Source organism: Sceloporus undulatus, chromosome 1 (assembly GCF_019175285.1).
Source record: "Sceloporus undulatus isolate JIND9_A2432 ecotype Alabama chromosome 1, SceUnd_v1.1, whole genome shotgun sequence".
Taxonomy (NCBI): domain Eukaryota; kingdom Metazoa; phylum Chordata; class Lepidosauria; order Squamata; family Phrynosomatidae; genus Sceloporus; species Sceloporus undulatus.
This window is the reverse complement of record NC_056522.1, coordinates 297454263-297475353: the sequence shown is the minus strand read 5'-3', so window position 1 is coordinate 297475353 and position 21091 is coordinate 297454263. Positions and strand designations below refer to the sequence as shown.

At 38.7% G+C, this 21091-nt stretch overlaps 1 protein-coding gene across 1 annotated transcript in view; it reads left to right on the top strand.

Moving 5' to 3' along the window:
* Positions 1 to 20858, top strand: part of SLC1A2 (solute carrier family 1 member 2) — a 134481-nt gene extending 113623 nt beyond the window's left edge. The window contains exons 8-11 of the mRNA XM_042477269.1: positions 1776 to 1970; positions 3881 to 4015; positions 11304 to 11535; positions 15290 to 20858. Coding sequence (XP_042333203.1) covers positions 1776 to 1970; positions 3881 to 4015; positions 11304 to 11535; positions 15290 to 15364 — 637 coding nt within the window. The 3' untranslated portion in view covers positions 15365 to 20858. The remainder of the gene's footprint in view (positions 1 to 1775; positions 1971 to 3880; positions 4016 to 11303; positions 11536 to 15289) is intronic.
* The last annotated feature ends 233 nt before the right edge of the window (positions 20859 to 21091 follow it).

The following is a 21091-nucleotide window of genomic DNA, read 5'->3' as shown; positions in this document are numbered from 1 at the left end:
TAAACTCAGTTAGGGAGGCATTGGACCTGAGCAGAGAGGTAGAGGATAGGGGGTCTTGGAGATGTCTCATTCACAATGAGTCGAGGTCGACTTCAAGGCAGCTAACAACAAAATACTAGCCTGGACTGAAGGATGGTAGAAATGTATCTTAACTCAATATTGTTCATTGCCATTTTAATTAATTTTGTTCAGTGCTCAGGAAATTTGATGAGGAAGGGTGGTTTATCGATATCCCAAAGAAGATAAATAATAAAATATTTTCTCCTTAGTGTGAGATTATACCCTACTCTCAGGAAAATAAACAAAATCAAGCCTTGGCAATAATGGGTTTTTTTCGGAAGTTCTCATGACTCATCAGATATTTCCCCCTCCTGCACATTTGTAGTGGCTGTAGGGACAGCTAGAAGGCAGAATGATTGAGATCGGCTTCTGTTGTTGTTGTTGTTGTTGTTGTTGTTATTGTTGGTGTTGCTTTGCTGCCTTTCTGGCAGACTCATCCAAACCAAAGCCAGTCATAGGCTGCATTAATAGATGTGGCTGCTGTGTGTGTCTAGTTTCTGCCCTGGGTAGTTGAGCTGAGGGAGAAGATGCATACTCTGGCTGCCATGCTGTGAGGTTATCTAGGGAACATTGACCACCTGGCTGAAAGTATATTCAAAAGCTGGAACCAGGGTGACCAGATGCACTCCTTTTCTGAGACACATCCTATATTTCAACCATCTGTCCAGGAGGAATGTCAAAATTTCTTCCATTTTGAGCATGACTAAAATGCATGAATTTACATTTATACTGGTGTTTTTAGCTTTTATTTGGTCATGCTCTCCATTTTTCTTGAATGTCCTACATATTGCAGTGCCTTGTCCTTCTTTGTAGTAAGGATATCTGGTCACCCTGGCTGGAACTAGGGTTCCAGTTCTGTGGAGCCATTTCCTTGGTTCTGCCACCTCTTCCCCCACATAACATTATGCAGCTGTGCAGAGCTAAGTATCTGTTGTTGTTTCTTCTAGTTTGTGAGTGTGTACATAACCACACGGTCAAAGCTGAAGCTACAGGTAACCACTGATCTAGTTGTGAGAATGGTGGGAAATCCATTTCTCCTTGTGATTGTTGGACGATGTGGCAAATGCAGAGTAGAGCCACTAGAGAGAAGAGCTCTCGCTGAGGATGGAGGGGGCAGTGGCCCATAGTTAAGGCACATCTGGAAAAACTATCAATCACAACACACTTTGTACATAAGCAGGAGAAAAGGATAGCTAATGAACTGCTGAACTGCAGCCAGGGGCTGCTTCTTTCCTTCCTCTCTTTCAGCCACTGAATGTCTGGTTCAACACAGTAGTGCTGTGTTATGTGGTGCATTATGCTGTGCACATTTATGTAGGATTAGCCAGGGAACAACATCACCTATGAGATGGAGGTGTTCATTATATGATCACTGCATATATGCTCGAACAATTCACATTCTTTGTTTTAAGTAAACCATTAACTGAGGCTTCATCTGCACTGCAGAAATAATGCAGTTTGACACTACTTTAACTGCCATGGCTCAATGCTATGGAATTCTGAGGTTTATAGTTTTGTGAGATATTTAGCCTTCTCTTTCAGAGTGTTCTGGTGCCACAACAAATTATAAATCCCTAGGAAAGACCTTGTTGATGGGTGCTTGAGATGGTTGCTTGTCATTTACAGAGGTTAAATAGAGCTTTGTATTTGCCCCATGAAGTCAGAAATGAATACATAACCTCTCTGCTCTCTCCTTCATTTTGCTTGCTTCCTAGTGCTGGTACATTGCCAGTAACTTTTCGCTGCCTTGAAGAAAACTTGGGCATTGATAAACGTGTGACAAGATTTGTCTTGCCGGTTGGTGCCACTATTAATATGGATGGGACTGCCCTTTATGAAGCAGTGGCAGCTATCTTCATAGCACAAATGAATGGAATTCAGTTGGATGGTGGACAGATAGTCACTGTCAGGTAAGTCTATTACCTGATCATGGAAATGGCAAAAACTCCAATATTCCAGAACTTGTCTGTTCCTAACCAGTTTAATGGAGATGGCATAAATGCCAGTATTCCAGAGCTTGTCTGTTCCAAACAGTTTGCATTTCAAAATAATAATGAACCACCATTCATGTTCACAACCAGGGATGTAAATCAGAACTAGGTTTATATACAATATCCCTGCAATCACCATAAACTGTTTCTTTACTGCAAGACAGCAAGACCTTTTTTTTTTTGGTCTCAGAGCCATTTTACATATTTTTGACACTGGCTTTTGTGCGTTTCTGAAAATTTTGTGCAAAATAATTTTTCTGCAGAAAAAAATGGTCTGGCATCCTTTCAATATTTATGAGATTGTAAACTGATCATATGAACTCATAACTTTTGGAACTCACCTTGGTAGTTAATAACTGAATGTGACCCTCCCCTCAAACCTACCGTATATATAAGTCGATCTTATGTATAAGTCGAGGGTGGGTTTTCGGGCCAAAATTATGGATTTTGCCACGACCCATGGATAAGTCGAGGGTAAAACGTGGAGGCTCCTTCACTATGTGTATGTGTGTGCACAGCAAGAGGGACACTAACTGAGGCTTTTTGCTTCAGCATTTCAGCTTTCATTTCATCCTTCAGTCCCTAGACAGTGATGGCTGGTGGGCGGAAGAGGGATTCTGTTTGTTTAACAACAATTAATCACCCAGGACTCTTTTTACTTGGCTCAAGAAAGGAAGAAACAGTTCTCCCCACCGCATCAGGAAATCTGAAAGAACTGCTATCACATTACCATACTGACCTGTAAATAAGTCGACCTGGGATTTTGGGGTCAATTTTTGCACATAATCTTTTTGACTTCTAGATAATACCTCTTATGCTAGCAGTACCTGAACCAAAGAGTTTCTCAAGGTGCTGCAGTTTAGGGTACTAAAAAATGATGGCTGCAGCAATCTTTTGGTCATATGGTGCATTGAAACAAGCAGCTGGAGCAAGACCCCAAGGATTTTCTCCAGTTGCATGCCTCAAGTTGCCCTGGAAGAGTTCTGCAGATGTCATTTCCCAGATCTACAATCTGCTATGCCTCAGAAACCCTTCAGTTAAGTTGTTGCTTGGCTTGAAAGACAGGATGTTTTGTTAATTTTGAGGGGATAGCATTCACAGAAATTGCACAATGGGGCTCCATGTTTGTTTCTGCCAAGACAGGATCTCTGCTGTTTGCTCACATGTAAAATGTTGTTGTCTACATTATATTTTTTTAAAAAATAAAGGGCCAGAAATGCAAGGAATAATTTAAAAATTGACAAAATTCTTCACTATCTTTCCCTGGAGGAGATAACTTTTGGAATGTTTGCATGCAAGAATGAAATAAATTAAGGTGTACATCCCTGGTACAAAGGCTGTACCAAATTAATGGATGAATTTAATTATTTATTTGGAGTAAATCATTTTTGAGAAGATCACAGGTAGAGAATAGATTTGTGTAGTTCTCACATTCTTAAGAGAAACACGAGGATAAGAGTGGCCAACTGTGGGCCATCCTGCAATCCATCCCCTGGCAAGCTGCTCCATTGTATTTCAGCATTCTGGAAGTGATGTTGCATGGCCTCCAGCTGCTATTTTGGCCAATTTTCAGCTTGGAGTGGGAGGTTGAGGTGTTTGGAGTTTCAGAAACAAGCAAACTGCCACATTTGCAGGTGGTATTGGATCAGTTGAGCTGATTTTCAGGCAAAAGCAAAAACCCCAAATTGGCCCAAAATCTGGGTAATCCGTAGTAGTGATAGGCGTCAGAGGCAGCACTTTGGAGTCTCATGGAGTAGATGCAGCCTGTAAGCCATAATCTGCCACTCTCATACTAAGAGAAAACTCTAATTATGTGTTTAATTTTACAGTCTGACAGCTACCCTTGCCAGTGTTGGTGCTGCAAGTATACCCAGTGCAGGACTGGTGACCATGCTTCTCATCCTCACGGCAGTAGGTCTTCCCACACAGGACATCAGCTTGCTTGTTGCTGTAGACTGGCTCTTGTAAGTAATATTAAAAAACCTGCTCAAAGAAACTCAGAGCAGTGATTAACTACCTGTTCAAATGTCAATTAACGACCCACTCAGGTATCAATTCCCTCATTAGGAGTGACATTTAGTATGAGCATTAGTCTGTCTAAGACCTGCATTAGCAGATCTATGTATGTGAAACAATCTATTTAAGAGAAAAGAATCATAGAATCATAGAATCATAGAGTTGGAAGAGACCACCAGGGCCATCCAGTCCAACCCCCTTCCATGCAGGAAATCCAAATCAAAGCATCCCTGACAGATGGCCATCCAGCCTCTGTTTAAAGACCTCCAAGGAAGGAGACTCTGTCACCCTCCGAGGGAGTGCATTCCATTGTCGAACAGCCCTAACTGTCAGGAAGTTCCTCCTAATGTTCAGGTGGAATCTCTTTTCCTGCAGCTTGCATCCATTGTTCCGGGTCCTGTTCTCTGGAGCAGCAGAAAACAAGCTTGCTCCCTATTCAATATGACATCCCTTCAAATATTTAAACAGGGCGATCATATCACCTCTTAACCTTCTTTTCTCCAGGCTAAACATCCCCAGCTCCCTAAGTCGTTCCTCATAGGGCATGGTTTCCAGACCTTTCACCATTTTTGTCGCCCTCCTTTGGACACGCTCGTTTCTCAATGTCCTTTCTGAATTGTGGCGCCCAGAACTGGACACAATATTCTAGGTGGGGCCTGACCAGAGCAGAATACAGTGGCACTATTACTTCTCTTGATCTAGACACTATACTTCTATTGATGCAGCCTAAAATAGCATTGGCCTTTTTAGCTGCCGCATCACACTGTTCACTCATGTTCAACTTGTGGTCTACTTGGACTCCTAGATCCCTTTCACACGTAGTTTCATTCAGCCAGGTGTCACCCATCCTATATCTGTGCATTTTATTTTTCCGCCCTAAGTGCAATACCTTACATTTCTCCGTGTTGAATTTCATTTTGTTAGCTTTGGCCCAGCTTTCTAGTCTATTCAGGTCATTTTGAATCTTCATCCTGTCCTCTGGGGTATTAGCTATTCCCCCTAATTTGGTATCATCTGCAAATTTGATAAGTATGCTTCCAATTCTGTCATCCAGGTCATTGATAAAGATGTTGAATAGCACTGGGCCCAGGACAGAGCCCTGTGGGACCCCACTGGTCACTTTTCTCCAGGATGAAAAGGAGCCATTGTTGAGCACCCTTTGGGTTAGGCCGGTCAACCAATTACAGATCCATTTAACAGTTCCTTTGTCTAGCCCACATTTTACAAGCTTGTTTGCAAGAATGTCATGGGGAACTTTGTCAAAGGCCTTACTGAAATCAAGATACACTATATCCACAGCATTCCCTTCATCTACCAAGCTGGTAATTTTATCAAAGAAGGAGAATGGGAATTATTTCTGATAATCAGATTTGGCAGTGTTACGGGAACTGAATAATACATTCTACTCACCCTATAGCCACTCATAAATCCTGTGTCCAGCTTATTTTGAAATGTTTAAGTATTTAATAAATATTTATCATAGAATGGTACAAAATTCATAATGGGTAGATTTCCCCCCCAGCCCTCAAAACATACACCTGTTATCACTTGAAGAAAATGTTCACAAAGAAAATAAAGTGGAAGTATATATTTGAATTTTAAGCAAGTGTATGCTTACCTAGTGTGGTGTAGTGATTTGAATGCAGGACTTGAACTCTGGAGATCAAGGTCCAATTCCCCATTCGACTAGGGAAACCCACTAGGTGACCTTCGGTGAGATACATACTATCATCCCCATAAAACCTGCCTTAGGGTTGCCATAAATCAAAAATGACTTGAAGGCACACAACAACAACAAAAACCTTTACCTAGTTGTGGGAGGGGCCAAGGCCTGGGTAGAGGCACGTCTCCCTTGGCTCCCATGTGGGAAACAAATACTCGTGTAGCTGGTAATGATGCAGCAGAACAAACTTTACTTTCAAGGTAATACCAAGTCAAAACCTCCTCAACAAAAATCCCTTAAAGTCAGGTTAACAACAAAACAGACTCTCAGGAGCTTTTGCAGGTCACTTAGCTCCCGTAGTCACTTTCTTCCAAATGAAGGGCTCTTCCGTGTGTCTTCTCAGGGAATTCCATATCAGCTTTTTCTCTCTCTTTGGGATGGGGACCCTGCTCCCAGCGGTCTCCCTTTGAATCCCACCAAGTGTCCTCTAACCCTCCTCGCGGTTTAGGACTCTTGTTGGCACCAGGCCAATACCCTAATTCCCCTTCCTGCCAGGGGTCTTGCGGAATCATGGCGAGGTGGGGGCCTATCTGTGGCAATGCTCGGGATGCCTCCAAAGATATGCGACGGCTATCTCTCCAAGGGCTCCGAGTTATCCGTTCTCTTTGCCTGGCCTCAGCTTCACTTCTTCCTCCTCCTCTTCGACTCCACCCTCTCCCCCTTTGTACCTGGGCACCTTCCCTTATATGGGTTCAACCCTGCCCTCCTTTCCCTGGGTTTGTCACTTCTCCCCAACCTGACTCCTCCCCCACCTCCCCTGGTGGCACCTCTCCCTCCTCTGGACTCTCCTTCCCATCAGCCCCTTCAAGTCCTTCCGTGTCTCCTGCCTGCTCACCCCGACAGAGGCTCACCTCTCTACACCATTATATACAGAGCTATGAGGAAAGCACTCCACACATTCCTTGGAATGGTCATAGTCAGGTATGTTGTCTGTTTACTTGCCCAAAATATTTCAGCACATATTGGATCTATCCAGGTTTTATCCTTTGGGGAAACAAAATGTAAGGCTCCAGTTTGCATCAAGAGTATAGTTGTTTCAGTACTGAATATGACTTGGGAGACCAGGGTTCAATTATACGCTCAGCCATGGAAACCCACTGGGTGATCTTCAGCAAATCACATTTTCCCAGCCTCTGAAGAAGGCAAAAGGGAACCCCTTCTGAACAAATCTTTCCAAGAAAATACTGAGAAAAGTTAGCCTTAGAGTCCCCATGGGTCAGAAATAACTTGAAGGCAGACAATAACAACAATTAAAATGTTAAATGCAGAGATACAGTGAGGTCCCACAGGAAGACAGAATGGAGGAGAACAGTCAGACCTTCACTTAAAAATCAATTGCAGTGCATACCAGAAACCTGTACAATTTTTTAAAATAAAAATCCACCTTGCAAGAAAACAGTATCAAAGTTGGTGTCAGGCAAGCTTTTCTTGTAACAATTTCCATATGGAGGATGCTTAACAGAAAAATCTCCTTCTCTCATGTTCAATTCCAATGTGGACTTCTGATGAAGTACAGAGGGTTGGCAGATGTCATGACATAAAATAAGCTGGAACTCAGAATTTTAGGCAGGCAGACAGAAAACATCTCTGTACAGGGGAAACTGCCTATGGCTCAACAGTGATCAGAGAGCCAGCAAAAGCAAAAGATTATATCCATGGTGTTTATTTATATAAAATCATGAGTGAATACAGGAGTATATTCATATTTTAAATACATGTTTATATTGGAGCAAAAATGAGCAAAGACTTGTAGTCCGAAGGATGATGTTAAATTGCTGTTTGTGGTGGTTTGTTATTTCACGGAAATGTCATTTTAAAATATGTCACTTAACTGAGAAGCCCTACCTCAGAGCCATAATTCACCAGCAGAAACAAGTTGCAGGCTGGGCAGGTTTACTATTGTGTTATCTGACCCTTCCCAGTGAAAGGTTTGAGTGAAAATCCCTTTCCCCTGAAGCACTTCCTCTGGCAAGCTTCAGTGATGACATTGCTTCTGTAGAAAAGGTCAGGCCAAAGAAGGGTATCTTGACACAGCATAAAAAGGATAACAACAGGCAGCAGAATAAGTGAGAGGAACCTTGAAAAAGTACTTATTTTGGATTAAATGGAAAGAGGAAGGAATTGAAGGAGTCCAGTGGCATGTTTAAATTAACTTGTTTATTTTAGATCACAAGCCATGCTGGCTGGGGGATCCTGGAAAGGTTGTAGTCCCCAGAAAGAGTTAAAAAAACAGTTTTGCAAAGTTCTGGCAAATCTTCTCATAAGTAAATGTGAAAGATTTCAAGCCGATTCACATAACAGGAGTTTATCACACAGGAGTAATTTCTCTTAATTTCGAATGAAAAGAAAGTGGGGCCAGAATGCATTCATGTGAATTCACTAGTTCAGCAAATTTATGTGAATTCGAATTGCATTCGAACTGACTCCCCATTGTCCGAAAATAGCTTGCCATTGCCTGAAATTGCATGTGACCACCTCTCATGCAATAATGTGAAACCCCATGATTGCGTTCGAACTGACTTCCCATTGCCCGAAATTGCGTGTGGTAGTCTATCATGCCATAACATTAAACCCCATGATTGCGTTCAGATTGCCCCCTCCAATTTCCCTTGTCTGATAAACTCCACAGCCTTCCTCATTTGAGACTTATTTAAATCTATTTTCACTTTATTATTTAAATAACCAGACAACAATAATAAACTACATAGCATTACAGGATATGTGTTCAGGGTACAATTATATAATGCTTTTCTCTCCCCCCCCCCACTTGCATTAAAGAGCCATTTTATACAAAATTTCATGAAAAAATCTACATGGACAGTCCTGTTGTTTGATAATTTTATACCTGACATGGCCCTAAATGGAGTGAGAAGACAATAGCTAGGTAACAAAAGAACATCCCTTTTTGATCCAGACACCTTACATCATTTAAATAGCTTCACCAATGTCCTCCAGCATTTAACAGGTGAAAACTGGGTTATGTATGGCCAAGCAACATCAGAGTCTGGTCAAGACAGCAAAAAGTATTAATGAGGAAGGACACACAGCTTCAGCAGTTTGCTTTTCCTAAATACCTGAAAGGCACCATATTCTGCCTGACCTTAGAAGCCAAGCATGGTCAGACCTGGCTAGTATTTGGATGGGTGATGGCCAATGAATCCAGGTGCTATAGGCTATTTTCAGAAGAAAGACCACATCAGAGGATTTCTGGCCTAAGAAAACCCAGTGAAATTCATGAAGTCACAATAAATCAACAGGCAACTTGAAGGCAGTTGGACATATATAAGAAAGGGGGCAAGATTCTTCCCCCTCTTCTTCCCCCACTGAGTTAAGTGAGGGAAAACTACTTCTCAGTTCATAGCAACTGAAGTAAGCTTTAGGACAAAGGAGGAAAGTGGGAGGAGGAGAGAGAAACGTGGACATTTTAAAAGCAGCTGAAAAAGTGAGATGACAGAGGATTAATCAGAACTGTTCCTGCAAACTTGAAACACTTGATGGCTCTGTCATCATGCATCTAAAAAGGACAATAATTATTATTATGTGGGCAAAATGAGAAAACATTAAAATAATCAGGTTTCTGGTGATAAAAGCACATGTGAAATGTAAGTTCACAAGTAGTAACTGCAATCTGTTAAAATGGTCCGACCTAGTTTGTATCTCACACTATCACTATCCCCAAAGATTGAATGAATTGTGTCTTAACATTATAATTGTTTTTTGTTTTTTATTGAATTTTAAAGTAACATAAAAAAACAAAAGTGTATTATATATTCAAACATTATTTGTACTGTTATCTATACTATTTGTAATCTATACATAATTGTACTAGCTTCTCATTTTACTCTTATTTGAAGCTAGTCCTGCTAGGTATTCCATTAATTTCAATACTTTGTGTATCTGCATATGTAACCATGTTCATTACAATATATTTGTAAATTAAGATTAATTCTACCTATCCAATTTCCCATAATTTTGAAGCTTCTTCCCATCTCCCCTCATATTGTTGGTTAGTTTTCCCATTAACATACATGGTCAAATTGTCCATAACTGCTAATTCACTTAGTTTCACTATCCATTCATCTCTTGTCGTTATCATGTCAGTCCTCCAATGTCTTGCGTATACAATTCGAGCGGCTGTGATCATGTATAGGAGCACACTTATTTCCTCATTGTTCAGTTTATCTTCAATGACATCTGTTATGTTTAATAATAGTATGTTTATGTTTATTAAACATCTTAACATTATAATTGTGACATCTTTTTTTAAAGATTTGGAAGAAAATCTTTAAAATATATTTTATTTTTGTGATTAAAATAGCCGTGTGTGTGTGTGTGTGTGTGTGTGTGTGTGTGTGTGTGCAGCTTGGACTGAGGCAGATAAAATCTGGAATGAAGTGAGAATTTTGTGATTTTTCTAAGTAAAGCTGATGAAACATTTTTTAAAAGCTATTCTTCATTATACAGTTGGAACCTGAAAAAGCATGATGCCAGTTTCTAAGGGTACAACCTTCAACCATATTATTATACTGCACAGACCATTCAAAAGTACTGTAGCTTTGGGCTGCAAAACTATCAGGGAAATAATATAAAATAAACATAGGTATTTATGCCTTCAGAGGCAGGATGAGAAGGATAAAGACAGAGATTTTCTCAAGGCACTCTCCCTCAAAATTTCACATCTCTACCATTCCCAAGTGAACAAAAAGTGGCATTTATATAACATTGCTGTTTGTCCATTGCTGGAATTAATCCACTGTCATTAGTGGAAGCCAAGTACTGTAACTTTTCAAAGGGGAGAGTGACAAGCATAGCAAATGTCAAACAAGGATCTCCACCATAGAGATGCAATGCCCTTAGAAACAGGAAAGTAGAACAGTCTTATACAAACAAGTCAGATTCTTTGTTTCAGCTTTTTCCATATGGCATAATTTCAGTGCATAGTGCAGCACTTGTAAAAAGGAAAGTTACACTATTTCACTTCCAAGGGGCAAACAAAAGACAGTTGTATTATGGTGACATGGGTGGAATTCTAAACAAACATGAAGACAGAGACCATCAGAAGCAATGTAGTATCCTAGGAAATAAAGGTTATTTCATCCCCATCAAACGTGGTTCAGTAGTATGTGGAATCTAAGGGATCAAACTGAGTTTGGGGACACCCCTATGGACTTTACAGTAATGTACAATACCCAATGCATTCCTCCTTGTAAAGGCAGATATAGAGATTGTGTCCGATCCTCCACATAAGCACCCATTACACAGTGCTTGGAATAGATTTTCAAAGTAATAGTATAAAAACAACTCTACCTGCTACCATTGAGAAAACCCAATGTCAGGTACTGAAAGTCCACCCTTGTTAGCTGATCATATAACACAAACAGCTACCCTTGAGAGACCTCCCCACATGGGGAGAGTGATAATTTCATCCTTCCACACTATAATTTCACAATGATTTCCCATTACTTCAAAACTTCACTTTTATTTTATTTTATTTTTGTTGGTTTCTTTTACAGAGATCGAATGAGAACATCTGTTAATGTAGTGGGAGACTCCTTTGGAGCTGGCATTGTGTATCACCTTTCCAAGGCAGAGCTGGAAAACATTGATGCCCATCACAAAGGACATGAAGATATTGAAATGACCAAGACTCAGTCAATTTATGATGACCTGAAAAACCACAGGGAGAACAACTCAAACCAGTGTGTTTATACAGCTCACAACTCTGTCATAATAGATGAGTGCAAGGTACCTTTCACATTTATGGATATTGAGACTTGCATCTAGCCACATACTTCACCTTCCTTTGTTTTTCTTTTTAACTCGCATGTGTGTTGTTTTTTTTAAATGGCTAATAATAAGGTGATAATACTGAATGTTAATCCATTTAAAGATGTGGGTTCATACTTTATTTGCTTTTCTTTTTGGAAAATTGTTTAAACCGCAACTGCATGCAATGTTTACCTACAACACTGTGTTTCACAATGTGTTATGGAAGGCAGTATGAAGCAGGAAAAATGTGGTATGATATCCAACCTACTTTCCTGTAACAGAGAGGCTGTGTTGTGAATGAAGTGGGCCCATTATTAAATAGGAAAGCAAAATTTATGGCTAAAGGAATAACTATGATTACCTCCAAATGCTTCTCCAAAACCCAGTCTCAAAGAGAAGCTGTTTTTCCTCCAACCCAGTAAAGGGAGGGGAAAAAATCCAGAAGTGTTTGTGTGATCATTTAAAAGACAAGATACTTAGCAACTCAGAAACAATAATGCCACAATACACACAGATTTGATTTTATTTTTGTACAAGTCCTTTCTACCCCCATTCATATGCAGGACAATTTCTTAGTCGATTCAAGGAGTCTATTTTCCTGAAATATATACATTTATACACACATACATGTATATCAAGTCAAAAATTACTTGAAGACACACAACAACAACACAACAAATATATGCGTATATAGACTGAAATATTGTGTTCACACTTACTTCAACAAAACTTAGTCCTATTGAAGTCAGTGAAAAATACTTCCAAAGTAGATATGGTTAGTATTCAGGTATAAGAAACTATGGGAGAAAATAACAGAGCATTTCCTATCTTCTGGGTGAGCAAAGAAATGCAAGTGAAATAAAAATTCTCTTTAATTTCCCTTGCCCCCAGGTGAGGCTCTAGTAAAATGAAAATCCAGGTATCCCCTACCCTTTCCCAGAGGAATGCTTTCCATGATACACTGTACAAACATAGCTGTTGTTCTTCCTCAACATTTGGGAATTCTTGCACTCACCCAGCATGCCTGTCTTTTCTTTTCATTGTCATTTGGAGACATTAATGCTATGCCAGTTTTATGGTTTCTAAATTCTGTCTAATCCAGTCTGAAAATAATCATTTGGGTTAAGCAAGGGTTATAACAAGAATTAATCTCATCAAGAATGCAATGAAGTGAAACTCTATGGAATGGATGAGAAAGAAACTATCTTGGATACTCTGGATTTATGATTTGGCTGGTTAACTATGGCTATGTTTGGACATCACAAACCAGACTGTGCCCTCCTTTACCTCCTTTTCTCTGGGCATTTGTGAGGAGTTCACCATTTGTCTCCATTAAAAAAAAATGGATTGCTATTTCGTCTGAACTCAACAAACTTTCAGGGCTGGCCCTACTATTAGGGTGAACTGACATCAGGCGCAAAGTGCCTGGAAGTTAGCTAGATATCTGTGGCTGCTGTTCTCTATAGGTGACCCAGCCAAAACCCAAAGAAGGGTTTTGCAGACCCAGGCAGTTCCATGGAGAGCACTGCAGGCTGCTTTGAGCATCAGGTGCTATTCTCAAAGAATCCACATGCCATTTGCAAGACAAAAGGAGGAAGGATACGGGCATGTCTCAGCCTGCCTTTTGTAATGGGATAATTTCAACAGCGACCGCAAACCATGAGTTATGAAGCTAGCTTGTTTCAACAAATGGTAGTTCAGCTTAACCACATTTGATTAGGCTGAGTCTGAATGAAAAAATTCCTTGAATTGATATTTTGTTTAGGTAGATCTGCCAGGGTAAATTTACTCAACATGCTGTTGTTAAAAGGACTGACTCAGCCAGCTCTGGTTTTGATGTTTGAGCTGCATAGTCCTGAAGCTTTCCTTTGTGATTCTACTTTGGGTTGAGTCTCCTTTATCTGGAATTCAAAAATCCAAAATATTCCAAAGTCTAGAATCTATGAGTGACACATTTGCATGCTGATGGTTCAGTGTACACAAACTTTGTTTTATGCACAAAATTATTAAAAAATATATTGTGTATAAAATGACCTTCAGGCCATGTGAATAAGGTGTATATGAAACATAAATGAATGTCATGTTTATATTTGGTTCCTATTGCCAACATATCTCATTAAGTATACACAAATAATCCAGAATCCACAAAGCTCAGAAATCCCAAACACTTCTGGTTTCAAGCATTTTGGATAAGGGAGACTCAACTTGTATTTATAAATCTTAGTGGGGAGAAATGGGAGAATTACTACTGATGGCTCTACCCCATGATAGTTTTCTAAAATCACTCACATGGGAACTGAAAGAATTTAAAATTGATTGCATTTGACTGGATCACCGGCAATAAGTTTAAGACACTGGAAATAACACTGAGAGCAAATAAATTAACTTCAAAACAGAAATTATTGCAATTCTGTTCAGTGTTTTTTCCTGTTGTTTGTCTCACTTAGCAATACAATCTCATGATATTTCTACTTCTTTGTTTTCTAAATGGCTTCCTAATTTGCACAGCTAATGTTAGTTTATTAGCAAGCTATGTTGACTATCACTGCATGGATTTCCCCCCTATATTCTTTATTGCCATTTTTCACATAACATGGTTTGTAAACTAATCTATAATGTCAGCTTCAAATATGTGTATATTGTATTCTTTATAATGCATCTCTCACCCTTTTAATTATCTAAGAAAAAGGCTGGCTTTGTTTCAAACATGGATGCATTTTTCATGTTTTCATGTCTCAATGCTTCCATGCATCCAGTTTGTTCATCATGTGGAATATCAGTCCTGTCTTTAAGTTTTTATGTGAAGCTGAGGACAGTAACATGGAAGGTAAGCTAGGAAATAATGGGATTCCATTTAGAATTAGATGAAAGGTTCCTTTACTATGTAAAGGTCCAGTTCATTTCTGTCCAGTCAAACATATACATTAGCCACTTTTGGCTTTTCCAGCCATGCATAGCTCATCTCCACTTTAAAAAGATCATGCATGGATTGGTGTCCTTTTTTAAAAAAATTGACTGCTGAGATGTTGCTTACTAGCCAGTATTTCCCATGGAATGATTGGCCATTCTTGGTCACTCACAATTTTAATCAAGCTAATATTGAAGAGTAGCTTTTAACTTATGTGTATGTTAACTGCAATCTTGTTTGGAAGTGTTTGACTTGGCTGTAACTGCACCTTTAACAGACCTTGGGAAAATTACTTTTTAGGACCAAAATCCCCAAATCCCAAAGCCAAAGGCCATGAAGCCTACAGAATTATGGAAACTGTAGTCCAAAAAGTAACTTTCTCAAGCTCTAACCTCTAATATATATAATGAGAGTTGTGAATGATAGTGTTTTTCAACATTTCCTTGTCAAGAACCAATTCTGCCAATTTTTGAGTTATTCAAATCCAGATTTTTTGCAGTACATACATAAGCAAGTGTGTAGATTCTCATATATGTGTAACCATGTATGATTACATTCGGCCTATAGACTAAATTCTATTTTCTCCATTCTGCTATGAGAAGAGTATATCCTTTTAAATTTGAGTTCTTCCAACAGACTGAGAAAATTTTAAAGGGCAGAACTGATTCAAAACAAAAATATTTTAAAATTCACATGTATGTATGATTTCACACAAGGGTTTAATGTAAATCTTGTAAATACTGAGCTTTGTTGTCTCTCTTGATTTCTCTTGAAAAAGTGCCTTGATGTTTTAAGTTAGGTGTTGGTGATAATTATTTACAGGTAACCTTGGCAACTAATGGCAAATCTGCAGACTTCAGTGCTGCTGAAGAAGAACCTTGGAAACATGAGAAATAAAGGAAGAACAATCCAGGTCCATCTTTAATAAGCCTCAAACATTTTCTTATGGTAAAAGCTGGTCTCACGATTCAAGTCAATTTTCCAGAGTTTTCATTTAGGATAAAACCATTTGCTTATTTAATGCTGTTAACTGCAACTTAGAAACATTCTCATAAAGTCAGTGTTCTTTTAGCGTCTTAGACAAATATTTCATAATCCTCTGTCTCGCTTGTGTTACCCTGTGAGTGGATGTGACTGGAAAATTCAAGAGTCATATTTTGTTGGGCTTCCTCTTTTCACTCCAGACATAGAGAATGTAGATTCTCCAAAAGAGAAGGTTCAAAATGCCACAGTATTGATGCCTAGCTTCAGGGACTCCAGCTAAGTAATAAGCATTAAGTATCATGTAAACCATGCAGTATTTGCATTGCCTCTTCTCCTGCTGAATGTGTCAACTAGCATTTTGGTGCATTTTAAAAACAGTTAGCACTACAGACAATAATATATTTTCACTGTAAATGTTTTACATGCGCTTTATTAATCTTTGGCATATGCACTTCTTACTTCCCTGTTCTTCAAGCTATCTTCAGCCTGATGGTCTCACATTCTGATGTGAAATGTATTGACTTCATTCATTCCACTTTTAGATACACACACAGATAGATTTTTACTGTAACACCTCCTGGTTCCACTCCAGTTCTATGACCCATAGATGTTTTTAAATGTGATGGTATGGAAGTATTTTTAAATGTAAAGGTATGAAATAATAATTGCCATTTTGGAAAGTCTACTTGTTACAACATCACTTTTCCAAATGAATGAACATTTCCTTGGACAGCATGCTTAACCTGTTAAAATGTATTGTGTCCATAGCTCTCAGCTCTGATGATTGTTATGGAATGTCATGAGAACCTGGGATTGTGGAGTTATACAAATGCCATGTGATTGTGAGAGATAATCCATTAAAGGAAGCATGCTGTTCATATGAGTAGCACAATTCTGGTTATAGCGGTTGGCACAATTCCAATTTTATATAGAAGTTAAAACTGGGCATGCATTTTTCTACATTCAACAGCATCAGATCCTAGAGAAATAGTATTGTTACCAATATTATTGATACTCCTGCACAACTAGCACAGCAAAACAACCCTCAACTCTCAGCATATATCAAAACGTTTGTTGAAACTTGGGGTGGGAGGAATAAGGTGCTATATTTAAGGGATGTTTGCCAGGAAAATGTGATCTTTCCTCTTCTAATAAGAAACTTGTATGTTTAACAAATTTAATAATATTTAACATCTAGCAGATAATTTATTTTTATACTTTCATTAATACTGGAAATGAAAGACTGAAGCATAACACAGCAAGTCTGTCAAAGGCCATATTATGCTTTGGTTTAAAGAAAAGACTTTGAGCCAGTAACATGCATTTAGAATTGTAAAACATTACCTTTTTATTAACTGCTGTTCTATCCATACTGGAATAATTTGTAGAAAACCCATCACAAAGGGTATCTGTAAATTAGAGCAGGGAAGATTTACTTCTCGTTGCTGTTAAGTCTAGCCTGCAAAATAACAGAAAGTATTATTTTTCACCTTGCTGTTGAGATGGAATACACAAAGCCATGCTTCTCCCTTTATGTTTGCAGCTAACATGGCAAGTCTGTGGTGAGACTAGCCATTTTGGATATGTCTCCTGTTTCTATATACTCCATTAATTTCCTTGAGCTCTTGATAGGAATACGCAAGAATTTAATTTCCACTAGGTTTGGGTCGAAAACAAATTTGGGGTTTAAAAAATGAGAACAGAGGAGATAGATTTGTCTTTCTAGGCAGAAAGATTTGAGTGCTTACCTCTTCAAAGTCTGGGCTTTGAATATCCCTATATTTCATCACATTAGTGCTGAATGAAGATTGCCACATTTTCCCAAAAAGTTTCTGAAAGACCAATAGGCACAACATGTCCCTTTGTATGATAGAAACCTGCTGAATTTTGCTGCTGTAAATGAGTGATAGTTTTTGGTTCACTTTGTTTTTTTGATGGATTTCCTAAAATTCATAAACATAATAGAAGAGAGAAAACTAGAAATATGAATATGTGAGAAACTGAAACTGAGAGAGAGGAGGTGTATATGAAAGGTATGTTCAGACACCTCATTTCAAGAGTACCCCAACAATCTGCTCCTGTGTACGCATGAAGGACTAGTCTACATGTTTAAAATACTCCTCATCCCAATCAAATAGAATATGATCAAGCAACATATAATTCATGGGAATTCAGGCTTTTTTCACCCCCCACCAATCTTTAAAATCTGCACAGAAAGTGTTTGCAGTTTTTACTAGCATATCCAATGAAATCATCATTATTACATTTGTGGCTGTCTGCCTGCTTTGCATGCATTTGGATTGTTGTGCATTTTCACCAGAGGGAGAGTGAAGAGAAGTGAACAGATGTGAATTTGCACAGAAAGTGAAGGCAATTAACTCTCAATGCAAATGTGCAAAAATGCACACCAATTTACGTAGTACACTTACTTGTAGACTAGTCCTAAGAAGAAAGTGAAAAACAAAGCTCCGTTGCTTCCTATAAGGCATTTCCTTAAGGGAAAGGAAAGTACCTTTACATGCTTTTTGTGGATGACCAACATTATGTTTGAATTCAACCATCTACCTCTACTTGGCACCCATTCATGTTAACTTACCATAAACAAGAAACCATGGTGACTGCCCATAATTTTATACTTACCTGTCTTTCAAATTAACAAAGAAAGCTGAGAAATGCAAGCTGCTGAGCTGTCAACCTGACTACCATGCTCTGTGTTAGCATTTTGAGAAACACTGATTTAAAATGACCCTCTGTTTATTCCAAATGATTCTTCCATTTGGAAAATCAATTGTCTCACTGAACCAGGGAGGCATTTTATATACGTAAATGTAGAATTAGACTCCGTGAATCAGTACACACAGAGTGAACACCCTTTGCAGGATATATTGGAGAACATCTTTTATGTTCCATATCTCAGGGAATTTCAATCTAAGGATATTCCTTTTCCTAAAATATAAAAAACAGGGAGAGGAGAGCACCAATTCTGCTGCAGGCTTGCACATATTTGCTAGATACTTTATTCTACTATATAACTCTGTTGTGATGGCTGGTGAGCTTGACCATACTAAACTCTTTCCATTGTGGAAAACTGAAGATCCTTAGCTATCATCTCATAATTTGCTTATCTGAGTTGCTGAACTATAATAATATAACACAATGCAATATAGTGGAGTTGGTACATTTACCATTTGACAGAACAGCACTTTTCATGTGAAGCTGCTTGCCACTCATACTAGTTATGAAGTGCATGCTGAACCTTTTCCTACTAGCCTGAGATGTCCCACCACTCCATATTTAATATCTCTTTTATTAGGCTGCAGTATTTACAAAGAAGTACATCAGGTTAACAGTAATGATCTCCACAACCTATTTTCCCACATGTCATTTTTGCTTCCTGCCTGCACAGCCTAGATAACTATCCAGAGAATCAAATTAACAGGGGGGAAATTCATATGTAGGAGATGATATTGAAGACAGTAAAAATTTAGTATTAGCTCAAGCTTTGTTCCTGTAAGAGGATGTGCTAGTTCTAGTGCTTTCTGCAATGCATTCATACACTTTCATTTCTGTCTCATTCACTTGCTTGCAGCTAAATGCTGTAAAAGGTAAGTGAAAAGATGCTTCCAATGAATACCACCTTCTTGACTACTGTATCAGTGCACCAATGTGTTAGACAAGAGTGACCTTATCCAGGTCCAGTTGGTTAGTCATAGTAATGAAAAGTTCCTTGCTGTTACTTCTTTTTTATTCTTCATTTAAAAGAAGTTAATTTGAGCACTTCAAAATCTAAATCAACTGACTCATGCTCTAGTCAAGGAAGAGTCCTGGTGTAGAATACCTTGCAGGCAGAATACATTGCACTGTCTCCATTTCTCACATCACTGTTGTTTGAAAAGGGTGGGTCAGATCAATATTAAAACAAAGCAGAACAAAGCAATAGTCTGCCTATTCCATATCTCTCACCCAAAGGCCCAACACTAACATGACATAGAATGAGTGGCATTCCCTATTCTATTGGTTTCTTTTGATTTTTTTCAAAAAAATTTTTTGCTGTTACACACCCGTGACGTCAGTAATATCAAACATTAAAAATAATTGGAAATTGCTCTTTTTATTAAAAAAAAGAAAAAAAAAAGAATGAGAATTGTGTGGTTCATGAGCTGCCGGCACTTTCAGGAGTGCCTGAGATCTCCACTCATTTCTCAAAAGTTCTGGCATTCCTTTCCTTCTTCCCTCCAAAAAATTGTTGAAAATGTTCTTTTCCAGTGGAAAAAAAGAGCTAAGAAATATTTTTAAAACCCTTTCTAGAGCTGTACAATCCTCTTCCAGGTGTGCAGGCTCTCTTTCTTGAAACAGTAAAGAACAAAACTCACACACACCCAACAAACAAAAAAACCCATGACCAGAACATCCCAGTAGGCAATGGGGCATGATATGTTGTTACTTCCTGAGTTCCCAAATGGTGGCCACATGTATGTGAGGCAGGCCCCAACCCATCCCCACTCTGTCCCCTTTTTTAGAACCTAGATTCAGCTTTCATACTTTGCTGTTAGGACTGCATTTTCACGTTTGCTGTCAGTTTGACATAAACAAGCTTGAGCCTCAACCGAATACTAATGCATGATTTATCCATTCAGATGTGGTACATCAATACATCCATTTCATTGCATGTGCAGCTAAACCCATTTTTGTGTTGCTACAAGCTTGTCTGTCATATCTAGAACATAATAATAAATTTGCTTTGATTGTGAGTTATAGTGCAACTATTTAACCTCACTTTTCTTTTTCTTTTTTTCTTTTTGAAATGGGCCATCTTTATATTTGTAAGGAATGGAAACATGTTAATAAGATAATTATTTAAAAAAAACAACTAAATGGAAGCATCTAAGAAGCTGTTTCACAATCTTTTGTTTTCAAGTATTGTCAAGCATCTTTGGATGCAATTCTGTGGCTCCATAGGTTATTGTATCATGTGTCAGATTTCCCTCTCTGAGGGCAGGAAGAGGGGATCACCTCTGGAATAGAAAATCTGGCACAATAAACCTTCATGAGAGTTCGGGTATGAGAGAGGGTCAAAAGGAGGTGAGGCAGGAGAAGTTGCAGGTCCGTAGGATCCAAGGCCCTCCTGTTCCCCTGACATGTTTTTGGAATGAGTGAAAAATACAGCTGACCTCAAGCTGAAAAGAATTATTTCCTTCACACTGGAATCAACAGGAGGATAAAATAAATACAAAAGGGGGGATTACTCCTTTATGAAAATAGGATTCTTCTTTTCTGAACATAGGATTGCTCTCTTGCCCAACAAGTTTCATTCCTTCCCAGCTCAGCCTACACTTTAATATTGTACCTCACCTGCAGATACACACATACGCACACACACACACACACACACACACACACACATATAAACAACTTGGTAAAAATATCAGAAGTATGCAACCTTGGAGCTCCTTTGGATGTTGAGATTCACATTATTTTAAATGGGAAAAAATGGTCAATTCATTCAAATCTGATCCATTTTTGAAACAAGAACGGAATCACCCTCCCCATGACCTTGCCTCCCCCCACCCCCCCATATTGATAGGATCAGGATTTAGGATAATATACAGTATTCCCCAATATTGTAAAAGTTGATTCATG